Source organism: Chrysemys picta, chromosome 3, assembly GCF_011386835.1.
Source record: "Chrysemys picta bellii isolate R12L10 chromosome 3, ASM1138683v2, whole genome shotgun sequence".
Taxonomy (NCBI): Eukaryota; Metazoa; Chordata; order Testudines; family Emydidae; genus Chrysemys; species Chrysemys picta.
Window position 1 is genome coordinate 14430875 of NC_088793.1, and position 24880 is coordinate 14455754.

Sequence of the window (24880 nt, forward strand, 5' to 3'; positions counted from 1 at the left end):
GTGCGCTTTGCATTTTACGCTGAGGTTTGTTCCCCTCCTCTATACATAATTTGTATCTCCTTTAAAAAGATGCAATAACAAGGGAGTGGAGAGACCTTCACAGAAGATTGTTGTGAAGAAAGCACTCCTCATCCCCAAATCCTTGAAGCGACAGACAGCGGAGGTGTGGATCAGTCAGCAAGGAGGATTATTTTCCTCCTGCCTTGCTTTATCAGAAAAGTACAACAAAGGCCACGCTGTAGCGTGCGAACGGGCGGTGGGACGCGGAGTTCTTCAAATGGAGGTCAGGCAGGGAGAGACACAACTCTGGCCCTCGAGTGGGAGAGAGAAGAAAACCAGCCGTGATGAGATAACAAAGGAGTTTGATGAGCTTGGAAAGTAAAATGATAGATTCAAGGCCAACCGGTTCTGAAAGAGAGGAGATTAAAGAGAGGCACAACCAGCCGCTGGGCCTACGCTATCAAGCTAATGTACTTCTCATCATGGTGCTATCTGAGCACCTCACAATCTCGAATGGACCATACCCTGGGAGGCAGGGTAGTGCTATTATCCCCATTGTACAGATGGGGAACTGAGAGACAGAGAGCCGAAGGCCCAGATTCTCAAATGTATTTAGACGCCTACTTCCATTCAAATAAATAAATAAATAAATAAATGGAGATATCCTATCTCCTAGAACTGGAAGGGAACTTGAAAGGTCATCAAGTCCAGCCCCCTGCCTTCACTAGCAGGACCAAGTACTGATTTTGCCCCAGATCCCTAAGTGGCCCCCTCAAGGATTGAACTCACAAACCTGGGTTTAGCAGGCCAACGCTCAAACCACTGAGCTATCCCTCCCCCCCCTAATTTTCAAGTCAATGAAAATTAGGGGCCCAAATACCTTTGAGGCGCTGGTCCTAAATGCCTTGCCTCCGGCCATATAGGAAAGCCGCAGCAGAGCCGGAACCTGAGTCCACCAGGTGGTGAGTCAGTTAATCCCTTCTTGCCCCATGCTCCCAACACATTCCTATCAGATATTCTGGGAGGAGTGGGACAGTTCAGAAAAAAACATTTAATGACTGCAGTAAAGCAGAAAGGAGGAAAAATGGTCCTCTGGGTAAGGCACCAGCTTGGGACTCCGGACAGCTGGAGTCAGTTCCTGCCTCTACCCTTTGCGTCCTGGGACAATCTTCCTGTGCCTCAGTACCGTACCTGTAAAATGGGGATAATAATGCCTCCTTTGTCTCTATCTATTCAGATTTTAAGCTCTTTGGAGCAGGGACTTAGAATGTGTCTGTACAGCACCTAACACCCAGGAACACAGATCCTGATTGGGGCCACTACCTCGTCCTGTCACACAGATACTGAGTAACACTACAACAAGGGCAGACCTTGTGAACATTCAAGCCACAAAAGGAGTGAGCAGGCTTCCCACGTGAGCTACTTCACTATGTTCCATTGGCTGGTGCTGCATGGGACTAATTTAACAGCAGCCATGACGTGCCATGACCTTGTTTCCCCTCCTGTGAGCAAGTCCCTACTAGTTGACACAGCTATGATAGCCAGGTAGTGGGAAGGAGTGATTTTTAGTGCTTTCTTATTTCCGTCTAGGAGCATTTTCTGTTAGAGTGATAGAAAGTCTCTCTTATCTTTAGCCAGAACAAAGCAAAGAGCTGTGAGGTCCTGGACATTGGAGATGGCTGCACTGTTTAAGACCACAAGGGAGGGCTTGGAGCCGTAAGCTTCAGGTTCAAACCGCTTATGGCCTGATTTTCAGAGGCAATGAACATCCACAACTTTCACTGAAGTCAATGGGAGCTCCAGGCAGTGATGGACATTGGTCCAGCTCTGACACAGAGAATGAGATTTTCTCCTTTAATGGGGTAGTTGGCTGTGGAAAGAATAAAATGAAGCCTGCATAATTTAAACCCATTTCCTAGCCCCTGGCCTATTTAATGCATGTTAACAATAAGCTTCAGGAATAAGACCAGATAACACTTTTGAGTCACGGCGGACGCTCATTACTGCAGTATCTGGGCGCCCCAGGTGACAAGTTATGCATTCAATAAAATCTTTCCCACTGCTATTAATAATGCCAGAAGATAATAATAATAAAAAAAAACTTTAAACCTCACTGTAATTTTTCCCCTTGATGTTGTTTCACTCTTTGCACTTCACTCAATTTGGGCTGGGTTAGTCAAGTCCACTTTTTTCCTATTTATAGTCAGTTTCAGGTTTTCGTGCAGCTGTTTCCAATATGGCTGAGATGTATAAATAAAAAACAAACAAACAATCTCTCCTCTCTGCATCTCAAAAATCCCTGTCCTCATTGATTTTTTTTTAAATCCCCTATTCTGTTTTGTAAATTTCCCATCCCATCAATTTTGTATTTTACAAACATTTAAGATTTGAGCCCAAACCACCCAATTAAAAGGTTGTCTTTGTAATTTCCATGACGAATAACACTTTAAAGAAAGGAATCCCCTGCACGGGAATACATCTATTTAATAAGAAGTAGCCACACTGCACTGAGTTGATGCCGACTCAAATTCAATCTTTTTTTTTCTTAGTTCATTTGGAAGTTAGTTATGCAGATACTGCATTCGTGGCATGAAACAGCGTGCTTTCCGCTGCTGAGGGTGAGGAAATCTTGCCATCTGGTGGAAGGAAATGCAAACACAGTGCAGTAGCTGGGGAGGAGAGGCAAACACAGACCCATGTGTTGTTATATCTGAAGGGCCAAAAAAATAAAATAAAAAAAAAAACTAGGAGGAAATATTCCCATCTCAGATTCCTGGAGACAACCTGTATGAGTCAAGCTTTCCTCCCAGGGTTTACAAGCTCGCTGGGAAACAGTGTGTAGTTGTAGGTGACCAGATGGCTATAGCAAGGAGGAACTATGATCAGGAGTTCTGGCCTTAACTCAGCAAGGCACTTAAGCATGTGCTTAACTTTAAGCATGTGAGTAGTCCCATTGACTGTCAAGAGCACTACTCTCCCATGCTTAACTTTAAGCACACACTTAGACCCCGCGTTCATAGCTCTGCCACTGATGCACCGTCACAATCTCTCCAGCTAGTCGCAGTTAACCACTTTGTGCTTCATCTGGACAAGGGGGATAATACCTACCTGTTGTGCGGCTTGAAAAGTGCTTTGAGATCTACAGATGAAAGACAAGTAAAGCACATTAATTATGATTATTATTATTTATTATCAACTCTTTAAGGCCAAACTTTCTGCTGAACAACTGACAGCCATGACCATCACATTCCCCCTTTTGTTGGTGGAGTTACAGATTTCACGTTGCACCCCTTCGTCTTGCTTTTATAGATTTTATTACTGAGGATTTTGAACAGCTGTCAATACAGTACAAAGTTTTCAGTGGTCTCAACGATACAAAGTTGGGGGACAAACGGGGATAGTTGGTGCATAATACTCCCACCCCTCCCACACTCCCAAAGAAAAAAATGCAAAACTCACTACTCATGTTTAGTAGGAAGCAATGCTTTTAAAACCCAGCCAGCACGAGATGTAAATACCAAGGCACATGTGTAGCCTGAAGCATGCACCCCTGTTCTGCTACATGAAGCACTCAAAGTAAATTCATGGTTAACTGACCCACTCTGCCTTCACCCTCAATACCAAGGCAGCTCTCTTGGTAAAAAATCAACCAGTATGTGCAATCATGAGGCTGCAGATGGTAAAGATGCTGCTTCTAACCTGCTCATTCCCAATGAGCAAGTCCGAAGAGTGAGCAGCGTAATATATGCTGGACCAGATCCTCAGCTGGTGTTAATCAGCATAGTTCCAGTGAGAAACACTGATCCACACCTGTTAAAGTCTTGGCCCTTGGTCTCCACCTGAGGGTCATGTCCCCCCAAGGAGGTTTGTGACGCCGTTTCCCATGGCCAACCTGCTGAAGCTGACGTACTCAACCTCTTGCGCCCAGGTCATCATCAGATACCCTACGAACCATTGCATCAGTTCTGGCTGAGCTTCTTGTGAGGGGACCCAGACCCGGCGCAAAGGACTCTAGGAGCGGGAGGTTGCAAGTGGCCGCGTGGGAGCTGTGGCAGGAGTAACAGGCTGACAGCCGAACATGACGGCATTTACGTCCTCTTAGGACCAACCCTCAGTGAAGTCAAAGGCAAGACTCGATGACTTCATTGGGTTTAGAGTAGCACTGTTAGCGTCCTGCTGGTTCCTAGCCAGCCCAGGAGTGCACACATACAAGGTCCGCATGAGCAATCTCCAGCCAGCTGTGTAAGGCACGAGTACAAGACAACTTGGGAAGAGGGAGGGTTTGACAAGACTGGCTCTCTCACTGGGAGACGGCAGGGATGGCACTAACTCCAGTGTTGACGAAGCACCCTGTGTCCTTAGGACGTTATCTGAAAAGCAGCGTTGGTCAGTACTTCCCTGCAAAGTCAGCCCCATCATTCCCCGAGGAGGTCAGTCACTGGTCTCATTTGCAGGGGTGAATGGGGGTAACCTCTCAGACCGAGAGTTAACATGGGAACACTGAAAAAAACAACCGGGGAGGAAAGGTAACAGGAAAAAATAAAAAGCAACAGAGGGTCCTGTGGCACCTTTGAGACTAACAGAAGTATTGGGAGCATAAGCTTTCGTGGGTAAGAACCTCACTTCTTCAGATGCAAGTAATGGAAATCTCCAGAGGCAGGTATATATCAGTGTGGAGATAACGAGGTTAGTTCAATCAGGGAGGGTGAGGTGCTCTGCTAGCAGTTGAGGTGTGAACACCAAGGGAGGAGAAACTGTTTCTGTAGTTGGATAGCCATTCACAGTCTTTGTTTAATCCTGATCTGATGGTGCCAAATTTGCAAATGAACTGGAGCTCAGCAGTTTCTCTTTGGAGTCTGGTCCTGAAGTTTTTTTGCTGTAAGATGGCAACCTTTACATCTGCTATTGTGTGGCCAGGGAGGTTGAAGTGTTCTCCTACAGGTTTTTGTATATTGCCATTCCTGATATCTGACTTGTGTCCATTTATCCTCTTGCGTAGTGACTGTCCAGTTTGGCCAATGTACATAGCAGAGGGGCATTGCTGGCATATGATGGCATATATAACATTGGTGGACGTGCAGGTGAATGAGCCGGTGATGTTGTAGCTGATCTGGTTAGGTCCAGTGATGGTGTTGCTGGTGTAGATATGTGGGCAGAGTTGGCATCGAGGTTTGTTGCATGGGTTGGTTCCTGAGTTAGAGTTGTTATGGTGCGGTGCGTGGTTGCTGGTGAGAATATGCTTAAGGTTGGCAGGTTGTCTGTGGGCGAGGACTGGCCTGCCTCCCAAGGTCTGTGAAAGTGAGGGATCATTGTCCAGGATGGGTTGTAGATCACTGATGATGCGTTGGAGAGGTTTAAGCTGAGGACTGTAGGTGATGGCCAGTGGAGTTCTGTTGGTTTCTCTTCTGGGCCTGTCTTGTAGCAGGAGGCTTCTGGGTACACGTCTGGCTCTGTTGATTTGTTTCTTTATTTCCTTGTGTGGGTATCGTAGTTTTGAGAATGCTAGGTGAAGATCTTGTAGGTGTTGGTCTCTGTCTGAGGGGTTGGAGCAGATGCGATTGTACCTCAGTGCTTGGCTGTAGACGATGGATCGTGTGGTGTGACCGGGGTGGAAGCTGGAGGCATGAAGGTAGGCATAGCGGTCGGTGGGTTTTCGGTATAGGGTGGTGTTAATGTGGCCATCGCTTATTTGTACGGTGGTGTCCAGGAAGTGGACCTCCCGTGTAGATTGGTCCAGGCTGAGGTTGATGGTGGGGTGGAAGCTGTTGAAAGCATGGTGGAATTCTTCCAGGGCCTCCTTCCCATGGGTCCAGATGATGAAGATGTCATCAATATAGCGTAGGTAGAGAAGGGGCATGAGTGGACGGGAGCTGAGGAAGCGTTGTTCCAGGTCAGCCATAAAAATGTTGGCATATTGTGGGGCCATGCGGGTGCCCATAGCGGTGCCACTGGTCTGGAGGTATATATTGTCACCAAATTTGAAATAATTGTGCGTGAGGATAAAGTCACAGAGCTCAGCAATAAGTTGTGCTGTGTCATCATCAGGGATACTGTTCCTGACAGCTTGTATTCCATCTGTATGTGGGATGTTTGTGTAGAGAGCCTCTACATCCATGGTGGCTAGGATGGTGTTTTCTGGGAGGTCACCAATGCATTGTAGTTTCCTCAGGAAATCTGTGGTGTCACGGAGGTAGCTGGGAGTGCTGGTGGCGTAGGGTCTGAGTAGGGAGTCCACATATCCAGACAGTCCTTCAGTGAGAGTGCCAATGCCCGAGATGATGGGGCGTCCAGGATTTCCAGGTTTGTGGATCTTAGGTAGTAGATAGAATAACCCCGGTCGGGGCTCTAAGGGTATGTTGATTTGTTCCTGTGTTAGTGTAGGGAGTGTCCTGAGTAGATGGTGTAGTTTCTTAGTGTATTCCTCAGTGGGATCTGAGGAAAGCGGCCTGTAGAATTGGGTATTGGAGAGTTGTCTGGCAGCCTCCTTCTGGTAGTCAGACCTGTTCATGATGACAACAGCACCTCCTTTATCAGCTTCTTTGATGATAATGTCAGGGTGGTTTCTGAGGCTGTGGATGGCATTGCGTTCTGCACGACTTAGGTTATGAGGCAAGCGATGTTGTTTTTCCACAATTTCTGCCTGTGCACGTCGGCGGAAGCATTCTATGTATAGGTCCAGACTGTCATTTCGACCCTCAGGAGGAGTCCATGTGGAGTTCTTCTTCCTGTGTTGTTGGTGGGAGGGTATCTGTGTATCAGTGCGCTGTTCAGTGTTATCATGAAAGTATTCTTTGAGTCGGAGGCGGCGAAAGTAGGCTTCCAGATCACCACAGAACTGTATCATGTTCGTGGGGGTGCTGGGGCAAAAGGAGAGTCCCCGAGATAGGACAGACTCTTCTGCTGGGTTGAGTGTGTAGCTGGATAAATTGACGATATTGCTGGGTGAGTTAGGGGTACCCCTGTTGTGGCCCCATGTGGCAGGTAGGATTTTAGACAGCTTACGGTCCTTTTTCCTTTGTAGAGAGGTGAAGTGTGTAATGTAGATCTCCTGTCTTATTTTAGTAAAGTCCGTTTGTGTGGAGGGTTGGTTATTTATGAGAGTCTCCAGGTTGGAGAGCTCTTTCTTGATGTTTTTCTGTTTGCTGTATAGGATGCTGATCAGGTGGTTCCTCAGTTTCTTTGATAACGTATGGCATAATCTCTCACTGTGGTCTGTGCAGTATGTAGATAGCAATGGATTTTTCACCTTCAGTCCATTTGGTATGATGTCCATCTGTTTGCATTTGGAAAGGAAGATGATATCTGTCTGTATTTGTGCAAGTTTCTTCATGAGGTTGATAGATTTCCATTCCATACGGCTAAATGCAGTGCCTTGCATGGTGTCAAGTATCAGAGGGGTAGCCGTGTTAGTCTGAATCTGTAAAAAGCAACAGAGGGTCCTGTGGCACCTTTGAGACTAACAGAAGTATTGGGAGCATAAGCTTTCGTGGGTAAGAACCTCACTTCTTCAGATGCAAGTAATGGAAATCTCCAGAGGCAGGTATATATCAGTGTGGAGATAACGAGGTTAGTTCAATCAGGGAGGGTGAGGTGCTCTGCTAGCAGTTGAGGTGTGAACACCAAGGGAGGAGAAACTGTTTCTGTAGTTGGATAGCCATTCACAGTCTTTGTTTAATCCTGATCTGATGGTGCCAAATTTGCAAATGAACTGGAGCTCAGCAGTTTCTCTTTGGAGTCTGGTCCTGAAGTTTTTTTGCTGTAAGATGGCAACCTTTACATCTGCTATTGTGTGGCCAGGGAGGTTGAAGTGTTCTCCTACAGGTTTTTGTATATTGCCATTCCTGATATCTGACTTGTGTCCATTTATCCTCTTGCGTAGTGACTGTCCAGTTTGGCCAATGTACATAGCAGAGGGGCATTGCTGGCATATGATGGCATATATAACATTGGTGGACGTGCAGGTGAATGAGCCGGTGATGTTGTAGCTGATCTGGTTAGGTCCAGTGATGGTGTTGCTGGTGTAGATATGTGGGCAGAGTTGGCATCGAGGTTTGTTGCATGGGTTGGTTCCTGAGTTAGAGTTGTTATGGTGCGGTGCGTGGTTGCTGGTGAGAATATGCTTAAGGTTGGCAGGTTGTCTGTGGGCGAGGACTGGCCTGCCTCCCAAGGTCTGTGAAAGTGAGGGATCATTGTCCAGGATGGGTTGTAGATCACTGATGATGCGTTGGAGAGGTTTAAGCTGAGGACTGTAGGTGATGGCCAGTGGAGTTCTGTTGGTTTCTCTTCTGGGCCTGTCTTGTAGCAGGAGGCTTCTGGGTACACGTCTGGCTCTGTTGATTTGTTTCTTTATTTCCTTGTGTGGGTATCGTAGTTTTGAGAATGCTAGGTGAAGATCTTGTAGGTGTTGGTCTCTGTCTGAGGGGTTGGAGCAGATGCGATTGTACCTCAGTGCTTGGCTGTAGACGATGGATCGTGTGGTGTGACCGGGGTGGAAGCTGGAGGCATGAAGGTAGGCATAGCGGTCGGTGGGTTTTCGGTATAGGGTGGTGTTAATGTGGCCATCGCTTATTTGTACGGTGGTGTCCAGGAAGTGGACCTCCCGTGTAGATTGGTCCAGGCTGAGGTTGATGGTGGGGTGGAAGCTGTTGAAAGCATGGTGGAATTCTTCCAGGGCCTCCTTCCCATGGGTCCAGATGATGAAGATGTCATCAATATAGCGTAGGTAGAGAAGGGGCATGAGTGGACGGGAGCTGAGGAAGCGTTGTTCCAGGTCAGCCATAAAAATGTTGGCATATTGTGGGGCCATGCGGGTGCCCATAGCGGTGCCACTGGTCTGGAGGTATATATTGTCACCAAATTTGAAATAATTGTGCGTGAGGATAAAGTCACAGAGCTCAGCAATAAGTTGTGCTGTGTCATCATCAGGGATACTGTTCCTGACAGCTTGTATTCCATCTGTATGTGGGATGTTTGTGTAGAGAGCCTCTACATCCATGGTGGCTAGGATGGTGTTTTCTGGGAGGTCACCAATGCATTGTAGTTTCCTCAGGAAATCTGTGGTGTCACGGAGGTAGCTGGGAGTGCTGGTGGCGTAGGGTCTGAGTAGGGAGTCCACATATCCAGACAGTCCTTCAGTGAGAGTGCCAATGCCCGAGATGATGGGGCGTCCAGGATTTCCAGGTTTGTGGATCTTAGGTAGTAGATAGAATAACCCCGGTCGGGGCTCTAAGGGTATGTTGATTTGTTCCTGTGTTAGTGTAGGGAGTGTCCTGAGTAGATGGTGTAGTTTCTTAGTGTATTCCTCAGTGGGATCTGAGGAAAGCGGCCTGTAGAATTGGGTATTGGAGAGTTGTCTGGCAGCCTCCTTCTGGTAGTCAGACCTGTTCATGATGACAACAGCACCTCCTTTATCAGCTTCTTTGATGATAATGTCAGGGTGGTTTCTGAGGCTGTGGATGGCATTGCGTTCTGCACGACTTAGGTTATGAGGCAAGCGATGTTGTTTTTCCACAATTTCTGCCTGTGCACGTCGGCGGAAGCATTCTATGTATAGGTCCAGACTGTCATTTCGACCCTCAGGAGGAGTCCATGTGGAGTTCTTCTTCCTGTGTTGTTGGTGGGAGGGTATCTGTGTATCAGTGCGCTGTTCAGTGTTATCATGAAAGTATTCTTTGAGTCGGAGGCGGCGAAAGTAGGCTTCCAGATCACCACAGAACTGTATCATGTTCGTGGGGGTGCTGGGGCAAAAGGAGAGTCCCCGAGATAGGACAGACTCTTCTGCTGGGTTGAGTGTGTAGCTGGATAAATTGACGATATTGCTGGGTGAGTTAGGGGTACCCCTGTTGTGGCCCCATGTGGCAGGTAGGATTTTAGACAGCTTACGGTCCTTTTTCCTTTGTAGAGAGGTGAAGTGTGTAATGTAGATCTCCTGTCTTATTTTAGTAAAGTCCGTTTGTGTGGAGGGTTGGTTATTTATGAGAGTCTCCAGGTTGGAGAGCTCTTTCTTGATGTTTTTCTGTTTGCTGTATAGGATGCTGATCAGGTGGTTCCTCAGTTTCTTTGATAACGTATGGCATAATCTCTCACTGTGGTCTGTGCAGTATGTAGATAGCAATGGATTTTTCACCTTCAGTCCATTTGGTATGATGTCCATCTGTTTGCATTTGGAAAGGAAGATGATATCTGTCTGTATTTGTGCAAGTTTCTTCATGAGGTTGATAGATTTCCATTCCATACGGCTAAATGCAGTGCCTTGCATGGTGTCAAGTATCAGAGGGGTAGCCGTGTTAGTCTGAATCTGTAAAAAGCAACAGAGGGTCCTGTGGCACCTTTGAGACTAACAGAAGTATTGGGAGCATAAGCTTTCGTGGGTAAGAACCTCACTTCTTCAGATGCAAGTAATGGAAATCTCCAGAGGCAGGTATATATCAGTGTGGAGATAACGAGGTTAGTTCAATCAGGGAGGGTGAGGTGCTCTGCTAGCAGTTGAGGTGTGAACACCAAGGGAGGAGAAACTGTTTCTGTAGTTGGATAGCCATTCACAGTCTTTGTTTAATCCTGATCTGATGGTGCCAAATTTGCAAATGAACTGGAGCTCAGCAGTTTCTCTTTGGAGTCTGGTCCTGAAGTTTTTTTGCTGTAAGATGGCAACCTTTACATCTGCTATTGTGTGGCCAGGGAGGTTGAAGTGTTCTCCTACAGGTTTTTGTATATTGCCATTCCTGATATCTGACTTGTGTCCATTTATCCTCTTGCGTAGTGACTGTCCAGTTTGGCCAATGTACATAGCAGAGGGGCATTGCTGGCATATGATGGCATATATAACATTGGTGGACGTGCAGGTGAATGAGCCGGTGATGTTGTAGCTGATCTGGTTAGGTCCAGTGATGGTGTTGCTGGTGTAGATATGTGGGCAGAGTTGGCATCGAGGTTTGTTGCATGGGTTGGTTCCTGAGTTAGAGTTGTTATGGTGCGGTGCGTGGTTGCTGGTGAGAATATGCTTAAGGTTGGCAGGTTGTCTGTGGGCGAGGACTGGCCTGCCTCCCAAGGTCTGTGAAAGTGAGGGATCATTGTCCAGGATGGGTTGTAGATCACTGATGATGCGTTGGAGAGGTTTAAGCTGAGGACTGTAGGTGATGGCCAGTGGAGTTCTGTTGGTTTCTCTTCTGGGCCTGTCTTGTAGCAGGAGGCTTCTGGGTACACGTCTGGCTCTGTTGATTTGTTTCTTTATTTCCTTGTGTGGGTATCGTAGTTTTGAGAATGCTAGGTGAAGATCTTGTAGGTGTTGGTCTCTGTCTGAGGGGTTGGAGCAGATGCGATTGTACCTCAGTGCTTGGCTGTAGACGATGGATCGTGTGGTGTGACCGGGGTGGAAGCTGGAGGCATGAAGGTAGGCATAGCGGTCGGTGGGTTTTCGGTATAGGGTGGTGTTAATGTGGCCATCGCTTATTTGTACGGTGGTGTCCAGGAAGTGGACCTCCCGTGTAGATTGGTCCAGGCTGAGGTTGATGGTGGGGTGGAAGCTGTTGAAAGCATGGTGGAATTCTTCCAGGGCCTCCTTCCCATGGGTCCAGATGATGAAGATGTCATCAATATAGCGTAGGTAGAGAAGGGGCATGAGTGGACGGGAGCTGAGGAAGCGTTGTTCCAGGTCAGCCATAAAAATGTTGGCATATTGTGGGGCCATGCGGGTGCCCATAGCGGTGCCACTGGTCTGGAGGTATATATTGTCACCAAATTTGAAATAATTGTGCGTGAGGATAAAGTCACAGAGCTCAGCAATAAGTTGTGCTGTGTCATCATCAGGGATACTGTTCCTGACAGCTTGTATTCCATCTGTATGTGGGATGTTTGTGTAGAGAGCCTCTACATCCATGGTGGCTAGGATGGTGTTTTCTGGGAGGTCACCAATGCATTGTAGTTTCCTCAGGAAATCTGTGGTGTCACGGAGGTAGCTGGGAGTGCTGGTGGCGTAGGGTCTGAGTAGGGAGTCCACATATCCAGACAGTCCTTCAGTGAGAGTGCCAATGCCCGAGATGATGGGGCGTCCAGGATTTCCAGGTTTGTGGATCTTAGGTAGTAGATAGAATAACCCCGGTCGGGGCTCTAAGGGTATGTTGATTTGTTCCTGTGTTAGTGTAGGGAGTGTCCTGAGTAGATGGTGTAGTTTCTTAGTGTATTCCTCAGTGGGATCTGAGGAAAGCGGCCTGTAGAATTGGGTATTGGAGAGTTGTCTGGCAGCCTCCTTCTGGTAGTCAGACCTGTTCATGATGACAACAGCACCTCCTTTATCAGCTTCTTTGATGATAATGTCAGGGTGGTTTCTGAGGCTGTGGATGGCATTGCGTTCTGCACGACTTAGGTTATGAGGCAAGCGATGTTGTTTTTCCACAATTTCTGCCTGTGCACGTCGGCGGAAGCATTCTATGTATAGGTCCAGACTGTCATTTCGACCTTCAGGAGGAGTCCATGTGGAGTTCTTCTTCCTGTGTTGTTGGTGGGAGGGTATCTGTGTATCAGTGCGCTGTTCAGTGTTATCATGAAAGTATTCTTTGAGTCGGAGGCGGCGAAAGTAGGCTTCCAGATCACCACAGAACTGTATCATGTTCGTGGGGGTGCTGGGGCAAAAGTAGAGTCCCCGAGATAGGACAGACTATGAACTGCTGAGCTCCAGTTCATTTGCAAATTTGGCACCATCAGATCAGGATTAAACAAAGACTGTGAATGGCTATCCAACTACAGAAACAGTTTCTCCTCCCTTGGTGTTCACACCTCAACTGCTAGCAGAGCACCTCACCCTCCCTGATTGAACTAACCTCGTTATCTCCACACTGATATATACCTGCCTCTGGAGATTTCCATTACTTGCATCTGAAGAAGTGAGGTTCTTACCCACGAAAGCTTATGCTCCCAATACTTCTGTTAGTCTCAAAGGTGCCACAGGACCCTCTGTTGCTTTTTACAGATTCAGACCAACACGGCTACCCCTCTGATAGGAAAAAATAAGTTGCTTTGTGACACCAGTAGGTGGCGATATAGTGTCACGGAAAGCATCAGGCTCAGTCCTTCCATTAAGAGCGATGCACATTCTTGTCCTCTGTGGTTTGCAAACACTTGCACGGAGATGGCATGGGCTGGTGTATCCTCCTCTGTGGGGACACAGTGTGCAGTCTAGTTTAAATCCTTTAGAGGAGCTAACGCTTGGTCTACACAAAGATTTCGTACCACCATAACAAAGTATTTAGGGTAGGGATGTTATAGTTATACTGGTACAACTTCTAATGTAGATGCAGTTATATTGTACAAAGGTGCCTTATACCAGAATACTTTATTCCCTTCCCTATACAGAAACACATTCACACCACTATAATTGCATCCACACTAGAGGGCTTGTACTGCTTTAACCCAATGCAATTACAGTGGTTCAACTTTAGAGTGTGAACAAGGCGAAAGAAGAAAATCCGCTCCGATGGACTCTTCACCAAAACTGACAAGAGACCAACAAGTAATTTTACAAAGGCCCCTGACCAGCTCTCTCATATAAACATCTTTTTATCGTTACCAACCTGGGCTGAATTTGAATCAGGAACGCAGAGTTCACAGCCTCTGTATCCTATTAGCATAATCCCCCTTGAGCCAATCCCTTCCCCCCCACCTCCATAAAGGTATTTCACTTGTCATTAAGGCCGGTAGTTTCAGATTAGGGTGCCCAGATGTAGGCACTTATCTACAGAAAGGCACCTAAATTAGTGGCTTGGTTTTCAAAGAGTCCAGGCATCGGTAGCTGCCATTGTCTACTGCTCCCCTCCACCAGCGAACCATTTCCCTCCCTGACTGACCTTCACCCTGCAAAAGGGTTTGCTAATATCAAAGCAAAACGGAGCCCTTCTGGGAGTTGTAACACACACAGAGTTCAAAAATCCCCCAAACCAGACCAAACACTAAAGCTCAGGCTTGTAGTGACTGACCTTCGGTCACATCTCTAAGCCTCACTTCCAAGGTCAGTTTCAACTCACTCAAGTAATCCAGTTTTGCTTGGATTTGATGGGCCAGATCCTCTGCTGGAGTAAATCAGCGCAGCTCCACTGAAGTCAATGGGGATTTACACCAGGTGATGATCAGACCATTTGGGTGTGAAGATATTGCACAAGACACATGGGTAGTGCAGTGGTATAATCTACTACAAGGGAACTGGGATTTAACACTGGGAGAGGACAGAATGGACAAGACAAGTGCTTACCAGTTAGGCCTGTGAGGACTGTACTTAGTTGGAGCCTCCTAGACAGCTGATGTAAGCGCCATTGACTTCAGTGCAGTCATTCCAATTCACACCAGCTGGAGATCCGGCTCATAGCCTCCAATCGCCCACTCAAGTAGACAAAGAAGGGACTTATCCAATTGGCGAATTCGTTCTAAGCAACCCAAAACCTTTGTCATTCATTTGGGACGGTAGAAGGGACTGACCCATAACCATCAGCATGAAATATTCAACGGTCTGCTACCCTCATTTCCATATTACAGGAGGGCTATACTACAGTGTCAGGGTTACGCACTGCCCTAGAGCCATATGATCCGCTGACAGCTCGCTCCCGCAGCAGAGGGCAAAGGCCTATTACACCATCCAGTCCATTCCTCTGCCAGGGTGGGATTGTTCCTTATGGTACGTCCACTCCACTGGCATCAGCAGGAGTCGAATACTCAACAGAAATCTGCAGTGCAAATGGAAGAAGAATTTTGCTCTGAGTACAACAGACATTTGGGGACATCAGGCGGGATCATCGAAGGGAGAACGAGTGTACGTTTTGCTTCTCCCCTCCCCCCCATTTTTTCTCCAGTGATTACGTTTTAATCTCTAACGTTATTTAGCATTGATGAAAGGTGGCAGACTAACATCCTGGAAGACCTCTGTTTACCCTCATAAGTACAACACCGGCTATAGCAAGTGCCAGCAAATGCCCCATCAAAGAGCACTGCTCCTGGCCGGAAGGGGACTGTCCCTACAATGAAGGGTCTTTGTTCTCTTTGCTCCACCAGTAACTGAGCTACGAGCGTAAACTCATTTGATGCAGGCCACCAAACAGTCACCGGCATCACTGCCGACCCAGGCTGGATTCAAACAACAGATCTACTAGGGAAAGGCTCCATATCCCATTAGCAGCCCCTGAGAGAGTCCGCCTCGTTGTTTTAAAAGTTCATGAACAGCCCTGGTACTGAATTTCTATAAACACCCCTGGTGAAATCTCCCAGTGACAGAAGAGGGAATTTCGCTCACGTCACCACTGGGTCAGGTGTTTCCCGGAAGAAAACCTGGGTCAGAGTCAAAGAGTGAAGCAGAGATGGGCCCGAAGCATGAAGCTGTGATCTGGTCTGGAACATCCCCAATGTCTCGGGATAGATGGATCTAGACTAGAGTTTTGGTCCAGCCCCATCTCTACAACAAAGATTTGGCAAAGTTATCCTAAGAACCTGATATGATTTATTTCAGGAGGGAAGAGTTGAGAGAACATGAGTCACAAGAATCCAACTTGGAGATATATAAAGAGCGTGTGCAGATGAACGTTACATAGCACTGTGCCACCCAGACCTCCGCAGCTGCACCCTGAAAATTGAGACTCATATGGCCCAATCCTGGTCCTGCTGAAATTCTGCTATTGACTTAAATGGGAGCAGGATCACGCCCACGTATAGCAGAGATGGAAAAGACCTAGTAGGTCATCTTGTCCATGCCCCCTGCCAGTGCAGGACTGATCCACACTGCACAGTCTCCTGTGCTTTGTAAAGTCTTAAATGACTCTAGCCATGTGCTTCCCCTAGGAGACTGCTCTACAGTTTAATGACCCTTAGTTTTTCCTGATATTCAATGTAATATTCCCTGCAGATTTACTAGCGTGGAACAAATTAGAAACCTCCGCCTAATCCAAGCATCCTTGGTTAAATGCCCCAATCTGGTTTAAAAAAACAACCCTGCATTGCAAGAGGCAGCCACTCAAGTAAAAACGCCTTAGACAGAAGGGCTCTCATAGAGCGACTCCAGCCTGCCACCCATCCCTCAGTTATAAATTAGACAAACTGTTATGCAAACAAACCAATTTGTTATTTCTCTATAAATTATCCTCCGCTGGTTTCCACCGAATCAGTACCAGCCAGTCAGTGTCTGTCTAGTCTTCACAATGGTCTCTCAGGAGTCTCTTTTAGCCAGCCCCACTTTGATCCTGCACTGCAGGAAGTGAGCCGTGATGGCACTACAGGCCACCAGGCCAAAGAAAGAGGCACAGGACAGGTAGATGGAGAGGGGTCCATGTCTACTCAGGAAAATCTCCTGCCTGATCTTGTAATCCAGGAAGATGGCCTCCAGCTGCGAGAGCGTGCAAAGGGCCAAGAACATGTGGAAGATCTGATGGGCGTGGCCGATTATATCACAGGAGCCCGGGAAATACTTCTCGGGGACTGGGCAGGAGAAGAAATAAGCACTGATTAGAAAGAACAGTATCTGGAAGGTGTGGTACCAGGCAGCCTGCTCCTCGCAGCCCCCCAAATGGCACATGACCACCCGGTGTGCAACTGGGCTGATGTCCAAGACGAACGCCAGCCCTGCTGGGATCACCTGACACATCTTCCTCATGAGGGGATAGGGGCGCCGGTACCGGTACTTGGCGTAGCAGCAGCCAGCACAAGAGAGCCAGCCGCAGAAGGCAGCCGCGGGGAGGAAGAAGAGCCAGAACTTGTCGTACCAGGCTTGGTCCGCGCTGTAGTAGAAATGGGCCAGGGCGCTGCCGTATTGGTAGACGCTGACCCCGACGTAGTCCATGAAGTAGAAGGTGTAGTGAGACAGCTCCGATTTGGATTGCAGTAGGTGGGCCAAGAGGCTGCAGGTTAGGTAGGTGAGGGAGGACAGCACGAAGAGGAACAAAGGCAAGGATGAGATGTCCAAGGACAGCTCCTCTGCTTCTGCAAAGGCCTTGAACCTCAGCAACACAGCCAAGGCCGCCAGCAGGTGAGTCCAGACGTTGACCACCTCATTGTGCTTCTGGAACAGGCTGAAGAAGTAGTAGCGCCACTCCTGGCCGATGGGGCGGTACCCCGTCTGGATGTACGGCTCCCGGAAGAGCTGGGGCACGTCGGATTCTTCGACAGTGCAGGGCATCTTGGGGAAGCCTTCCTCCACGAGTCTGGGGAGGCGGCGGAGCTGCTGCCCGCTGACGGACAAGGTGCTGATACGTTCCAGGATGGCCGTCATCATGCTCCTCACGGCAGAAGGGAGTCCGCAGACGGGTAAAGCCAATCCCTCGCCCTGCAGTGAGGAGAGAAATGGGAGCAGTGAACAGCAGAATAAAGCCGGAATGGAGCCAGGGAATGTGAATCACACAATCCCAGGGTGTGTGCTGGGCGCAGCTAACAGGAGGCTATCGGCCACGCAAAGGCCTGTGCTCAGTTGGGGTTCTACACAACCTAGCGGGCCAAAACACAGCCTGAAGTAATGCCACAGCTCCGTGGACAGGACTGTCCTGATCCCGGTGGTTCCTACAGCGCCAAGCACACAGGATAACAAATAACAAGCAGCCCCTGGATTCCATCCCGTTGTCATCATCTGAGGGGGAAGCCTAAGATCTGCCATCCCCCCTCCACTGTGATTGGAGGAGCCCAGCCGGCTGGTCCCCTCCTAGGAAATAAGCACTCCTGGGACATCTCCCCCATTGCTCTCTCTCTGCTGTGAGTCCCCCACCCCACCAGAAGGGTGGCAGCAGAAGGGAGTGGGGGAAACACAGATGAGAGACAAAGGGCAGTCGCCCCAAGAGGGCTTCCTCTCCCTTCAGCCCCGTATAAGGTCTCCCTCCCTCAGCCCAGTCCCTCCTCTCTCCCCGTTACCTCCCCCTCTCCCCCACCTGAGGAAAGGGGAAGAGCTTGACCGTCACCTGCTGCTCTGCTTGCCAGACTGGGGAAGCCAGCAGAGGCAGCCAATGGGGCACTGCAGCCTCTAGGGGCCAGTGGTGAGAACAGCAGCACTCTCCCCCTCCCTGGGCCAAGCTGCTCAGGGCAGAGGGGTGCTTTGGGTGGGGTTGGATCTGGGCGGTTTTGCCCTAATTATTGGGAGAGTCACTGCACAACAGCAAGCAAGGGCCCGCACCGTGCTTTGAGCTTGCAAAGTGCTAAGGATTTCCCCCGCGGGTGCTCCGATACCATGAAGCACAGCACGAGAGCTGAACAGAACTTGAGTTCCCAAGGCCGGGAGGTCCCAGTCTTAGTGGGCGGCCCCTAGTGGTGCGTCTACACAGCTCACTAAGCCTCATTCACAGACCGTCTGACTCAGCTCTGTGGCTTCACCTGCCTCCACACTGCAAAATAACAGAGCTTGGACCCAAGTCACAGCAGGACTCGGGCTCTGAACCATCCCTTAGCAGGATCGCAGGATCTGGGTTCTGAGTGCTTGCTGACCGAGTCAGACTGATTTGGGTGTGGACGGAAGGCGGGATTGGGCTCAAAATTGAGTCAGAGCCCGGGCTTAGTGTGCAGAGTACACATACACTAGGAGCTGCTGTAATACTAAATTAGCGATGCAGGCTGAGCCACTTAACTTCCGAACCAAATGCACACCTCCTCCTGGATGGGGAGCATTGGGCGCCGCCAATGAAATGAATAGGCAGCGAGTTTAAAACAAACATAAGGAAGTACTTCTTCACACAACGCACAGTGAACCTGTGGAACTCCTTGCCAGGGGATGTTGTGAAGGCCAAAAGTATAACAGGGTTAAAAAAAGAACTAGATAAGTTCATGAAGGATAGGTCCATCAATGGCTATTAGCCAAGAAGGTCAGGGACGCAACCCCATGCTCTGGGTGTCCCTAAACCTCTGACTGCCAGAAGCTGGACAACAGGGGATTGATCACTCGATAATTGCCTGTTCTGTTCATTCCCTCTGAAGCATCTGGCATTCGCTACTGCCGCAGGACAGGACACTGGGCTAGATGAACCATTGGTCTGACCCAGTATGGCCGTTCTTATGTTCTTACATATAACCTGACCCTCACAAGCCCCAGTGGGCTGGCCTTCCTAGCCCCTAGAAACAGCCATCGCTGTCTGGGATTCTTGCACCAGATTGCTCTGCTCCCTGGCAACCACCATTGCTAAGCTCCGAGGCACTGGGGTGGTGTGTGATTGGGAGAGGGTTAGAGCTCCCCCACCACTCGCAAGGCCTGGGAGCTCCAGACACATTTCTGCAGCAGACGGAAACCTGCAGCATGAAATTGTGGGGTCTGTAGCAATCCAAGCAGTACCATCCCCTGCCACGGAGGGCTGCACAGGTAGCACCCTCCTAAGGGGTGGTGGAACAGGCCCACTCCTCCTGCATGCTGGGCAGCAGCACAGTGGACTTCCCTGAAATGCAATGCCATCTGAAGCTCCCTGGGAGGTGATGTAGCTCCACACAGCTCCCATTGCAGAGCTGTACCTTAGCCCTCAGCCTTTTCCCTGCTGTCTGGAGGTGGAGGGCTATACTGCATGGGAAGATCTCCCTGTGAAAACCCTCAAAGCCACTTTCAAAGCTTTCCTTAAAACTCCCCTCTGCGGCAATGCCTATGATGCCCTCAGCTATGGCCAGGCAGCTGGTGTGCTATGACCACTCTCTGTTATAATCAGAATGGTCTTACTAAGTGCATTGCCACAGACGCTGTGCAAACCCATAACAGTGAAGGTCCTTGCCCCCAAAGAGCCACAATCAGCCATCGGGCGTGTGCACCAGGTAACCAGACGATTTTCCCTTTGGTTTGTTGAGTCCACCGCTCATCTCCCATTTTATTCTTAGACACTAAGGGCATGTCTACATTACAATAAAGGATCTGCAGCATGGCTGCAACTTGTCCAAATCAGATGACTCGAGCTCGCAGGACTCAGACTGTGGGGCTAAAAATTTCAGTGTAGACATTTGGGCTTTAGGCTCGGGCTGGAGGTTGGGCTCTGACACCCTCCTGCCTTGCGGGATCTCAGAGCCCAGGCTCCAGCCCAAGCCCAGATGTCTACCCTGCAATTTTTAGCCCCATAGCCTGAGCCACGCAAGCCCACGTTTATTGACCCCGGCTCTGAGCCACAGGTTTTTTATTACAGTGTAGACAGCCCCTAAGCTCTCTGGAGCAGGGACCATTTCTTTGTTATAGGTTTTTACAGTGTCCAGCACAGGGACATCCTCATCCCTAAATTGGGGCCTCTAGGAACACAGGCATTGCCAGACTGGATCAGACCCATGATTCATCTAATCCACTCTCCTGTCTCTGACCCTGGCCAGCATCAGATGCCTCAGAGGAAGGTGTAAAAACCCCACAGTAGGCAGAGGTAGGGTAACCTGCCTCCATGAAGATCTCATCTTAATCCCTTAGAACTTGTTTGAAACCCGGAAGCCCAAGGGTTAATTTCCTTTCCAAAATGCTTTTAGTTTAGCATTTACTATTATAACTCTGGGTACTATTGTTGCAGGTAGATACTAATGTAATACAAACAATAATGACAAGCTTTGGACTCAATCCTGCAAACACCTATCTATGCTTGTACTTTATGCATTTGAGTACTTCCATTGATCTCATTATAGAACTCCTATTCCTCAGATAAAGAGAAGCGTGTGTTTCTATGTTTACAGGGTCAGTGCCTATCTCCTCAGCAGACATGCACTCAACAACCACCGTTGTGGAGACGGTTCATATATAAGTAAACACAGAGGAGTGTTTTTTTGGCGGGCATGAACTATTTCAGGGGTGGGCAAACTATGGCCTGGGGGCTGCATCCGGCCCTTCAGACATTTTAATCCGTCCCAGGTCTTGCCCCACTTCGGCGCTTCAGTTGGGTAGCAGAGTCGGGGGCTTGCCCCGCTCCAAGCGGTTCCTGGAAGCAGTGGCATGTCCCCCTCTAGCTCCTACAAGTAGAGGCAGCCAAGGGGCTCTGCATGCTGCCCCCATCCCAAGTGCAACCCACACAGCTCCCATTGGCTGGGAACCATGGCCAATGGGAGCTGCAGGGGCGGTGCCTGCGGGTGGGGCAGCATGCAGAGCTGCCTGGCCGCGCCTCTCCATAGGAGCCAGAGGGGGGACATGCCACTGCTTCTGGGAATTGCTTGAGGTAAGTGTCGCCTGGAGCCTGTACCCCTGACCCCCTCCTACACCCCAATCTCCTGTCCCAGCCCTGATCCCTCTCCTGCCATCTGAACCCCTTGGTCCCAGCCCGGAGCACCCTCCTGCACCCCAAACCCTGATCCCCAGCTCCACCTCGGAACCTGCACCCCCAGCTGGAGGTCTTGCCCCCCTCCTGCACCCCAACCCCCTGCCCCAGCCTGGAGCCCCTTCCTGCACAATGAACTCCTAATTTCTGGACCCACCACAGAGCCCACACCCCCAGCCAGAGCCCTTCCACACCCCAACTCCCAATTTCGTGAGCATTCATGGCCCACAATACAATTTCCATACCCAGATGTGGCCCTCGGGCCAAAAAGTTTGCCCACCCCTGAACTATTTTCTCCTTCCTCTGAAGGAGGACACTGGCTATTGCCAGAGACAGGATATAGGGCTTACTGGACCCATTGTATGATCTGGTATGGAAGGGCCTGTTAACTAATGGCTCCATGGATCCTCCCAAAGCTACTTCACTCAAACACAAAGGGAGAGAAGGCCGGGACATGGCAAACACCACAGGAGGAGATCCACATTTGAAGCCAACACTCCTGAACTAAAAAAGTCGTAGAAGTGCCAGAAATGAAGGTTCTGAGTCTGATTTTGCAGTGACCTGGCTTTCCCTACTTCCTCCTCCAACAACCTAACCAGTCCGTAAATAGAGATCTGGGTGGAACTTCCTGCTTCCAGCCGGCACTGGTCACTGCCGTTAAGATTGCAAAAGAGTTTCTGGCAGCGCACCCGGTTCTTTTGTTTTCTGAAAATAACGCCTCGTGGGGCTGTCATTTGCCATGTTTGGCAATGGGGAACTTGTCTGGTGAGTCTGACTAAGTCCCCTTCGGTCACTTCAGGAGAGGAAATTTACAAAGTTCTTTTCGGTTTTTGTTTTAAACAGGGCTATGGCCAAAAAACCAACAACCCTGAAGCGTGAAAGCTCTTTTGGACAGTGCCCTCACTAAGGGTTGCTGCCTTGGCAAGGTATTGAAAGAACTGGTTTAGGAGGGCTCGGGAGCGTTCACGTGGGAGAGTACTTCTGTATGCTGAAGCCACGACAACTGTGTTGTGCAGTGCTGCTGTTGCAACCGCTGCTGCGCCGTTTCTCCTGTGAACGTGGTGGTCCAGATCCTGGCCTGTGGCTGAGCATTCGGTGCAGCTCCGGAAGGGCAGCGCAAAAGGGTTTGAAGCTCCATTTGGGTCCCATTCCCCCTCCCTATCCCCCAATCCTGGAGTTATGTGAGTGCTGGGCCATTCCCTGCAGGAAGAAGGAGCAGCTTCAGGGCTGCTCTGTTTTATGCTGGCTGCCCATGCTGCTGTCCTGGCAGCCACAGATCGTCATGGCATAAGGATGCACCAGCCACACCCCCTTTTCTCCAGCCAGGCCCCCTCCGTGTCAGCAGCCAGGAAGGGCCAGTTCAGAGGCTGCCACCGGAGGATCCCCCTGCAGAATGAAAACCCTCCAGTGGCTCCATCTACCAGAAGGGCACAAAGAAGCTCTAACAGACTCTCGCTATTCAGACCCCTTCCCTATTTAGCTTTCACCTTCCCTCCTATCCCCAAGGATGACTGACCCCAGCTCAGTTGCATCAGGGAAGGTGCGGAGAGTGGAACCAGACCAGTGCTTCTCCCCCACAGGAAGCAGCAGCTCCTGGCTAACGCTGCCTGGCACGGAGCTATCAACTCTAGCAAACAGTGAGGAGAAGCAAAGCATCATGGGGAAGGAGGGGCCAGAGGCTAGCGGGGGAATGGGTTGACAATGCTAAGCAGAACTCACTCGGAGTATTTTGTCTCCTGGTGCCTTGGATACTCATAAAGGGCCTGATCCTAGAAGCTGCTGGGCACCCACAATTCCCACTGACGTTCAGCTCAGCACCTACCAGGAGCTGGTCCACACTAGGTCCTGCAAAACTCCCACTACAGCCAGGCTGTCTCGGGCCCTGAGCTGCCTCTCCTTGCACTGCTGTGTCTGACACTCGCTCCTGTGCCGGGGCAGCAAAAGGCCTCGCCTCCACAACAGAGCTTGAGTTGGGAGTTACGGATGCCTTGGCCTCGTGCTGGCCCTCTGCACAGGGGGGAGTTTCACCAAGGCCGTGCTGGGGCTGCACAAGACTATGTCCTGCAGTTAGGATGACCAGATGTCCCGATTTTATAGGGACAGTCCAGATTTTTGGGGCTTTTTCTTATATAGGCTCCTATGATCCCCCACCCCCTGTCCCGTGTTTTCAAACTTGCTATCTGGTCATTCTATCTGCAGTACCCCTTGACTCTCCAATGGGCAAGGGCTACTGCAGGGCCTTGCTTCCCTCATTGGCCCACCTAGCACATTAGACCCCACAGTGCAGTGACTGCGTGCTGCATCCCAGGGCCACAGCAGCAATCACCTTCCCACCTGCCTACTTCAGGAACAATCCCTCCACCAGGTCACACTGGAGTGCAGCTCTGCACGGACCCCAAAGCAGGACTGTGCGGTAAGGGCACGATAAACCTGTAATATCACAAATGTGGCGGAGGTTTTCTGCATGGCATTTATGGGATATCGACTGCTCCCAGCATAGTGTGTTGTTGGTTTCTTGTACTCCCACTTCGAGGCTACTCCAATACAAATAATAATAAAAATAACGCTCTGGAAGGAAAACACGACCACACATCTTGCAGATAGGATGGTCTCTATTGTAATGCAGAGATCCCATTGTCTGGTGTCTCCAGCTGACAATCAAACAGTCCTTGGGTTTTGCACTACGCCCCTGCATGAGCACTGACCCTGTGCTGCACTGTGCACACCAGCTGGTTATACACCCTAACCTTGCACTCACCACTGGGCTCCCAGTCCCTCTCCTGATATAGCCCTTTTTTAATTATTATTGAGCTTTGATGCTGAAAACTCAATTGAAGCATTTCACCCTCCCTCAATGCCCTCCATTCCCACATGCAGGGAGCAGCCAAACACGCTCCTCCCCGCACCACGGTTCTGGAGCTGTAACACCGCCTCAGGGCTCAGATGACTCTGAATTAGAGCAAGGTGAAGGCCGTTCAAGCCCCAGATTGGATTTCTATCCCAATGGCACTCTCCAAGCTCACAATCCAGCATCGATTGTCCCAGCAAGGTCCAGAGCGAGGGTTGCCTGCTGGGAATGTCCTGCACCAGGCCCCTGATGTTTAAACCTGGGCACTGGGTGCTGGAACCAGAGCCGGCTCCAGCTTTTTTGCCGCCCCAAGCGGTGAAGAAAAAAAAAAAGATAAAGCCATGATCGGTGGCACTTCGGCGGCAGCTCTACCGTGCCACTTCATTCTTCAGCGGCAATTCGGCGGCTGGTCCTTCCCTCCGAGGGGACTGAGGGACCCGCTGCCGAATTGCTGACGACGACCCGGACGTGACGCCCCTTTCCATTGGCCGCCCCAAGCACCTGCTTCCTGCGCTGGTGCCTGCAGCCGGCCCTGGCTGGAGCACATCAGCTGGCCTTCGTGGTCAGGGGGAGAGAGGCAGTCACAGCACACAGATCACTGAGGGCCAAGCCACATGGAGGGCAGTTGTGTAGCAACTTCCTGCGACAGCTGTAGCTTCCATGTGCAGGCACTTGGTACTCACCTTTCAGCATATCATCAGCCTCTCTTCTGTGGAATCATTGCTTGGGGGATGCTCACTGGCCCGTCCCAAGGGAGATGGTGTGTAACCAAAGCACCATGCTAACCCTTCCCCATCTCTCCTTTAAGCAAACAGCAGCCAAGAATTCAGCCCTA

The 24880-nt window shown here is 49.7% G+C and overlaps 1 protein-coding gene across 7 annotated transcripts in view; it reads right to left on the reverse strand.

Annotated features, from left to right (window-relative positions):
* Positions 1–877: 877 nt before the first annotated feature.
* Positions 878–24880, reverse strand: part of PAQR8 (progestin and adipoQ receptor family member 8) — a 43150-nt gene continuing 19147 nt past the window's right edge. For 3 of the 7 annotated variants that reach the window (XM_042845234.2, XM_065587491.1, XM_005308337.5), the window contains exon 2: positions 13261–17290. In XM_042845234.2, the coding sequence (XP_042701168.2) occupies positions 16178–17239 (1062 nt within the window). In that variant the 5' untranslated portion in view covers positions 17240–17290 and the 3' untranslated portion in view covers positions 13261–16177. Of the gene's footprint in view, positions 3140–3297; positions 4501–13260; positions 17291–24880 lie in introns of those variants that run through there. The other 4 variants (XR_010599354.1, XR_006173185.2, XR_010599353.1 and 1 more) reach the window with 4 other exon arrangements.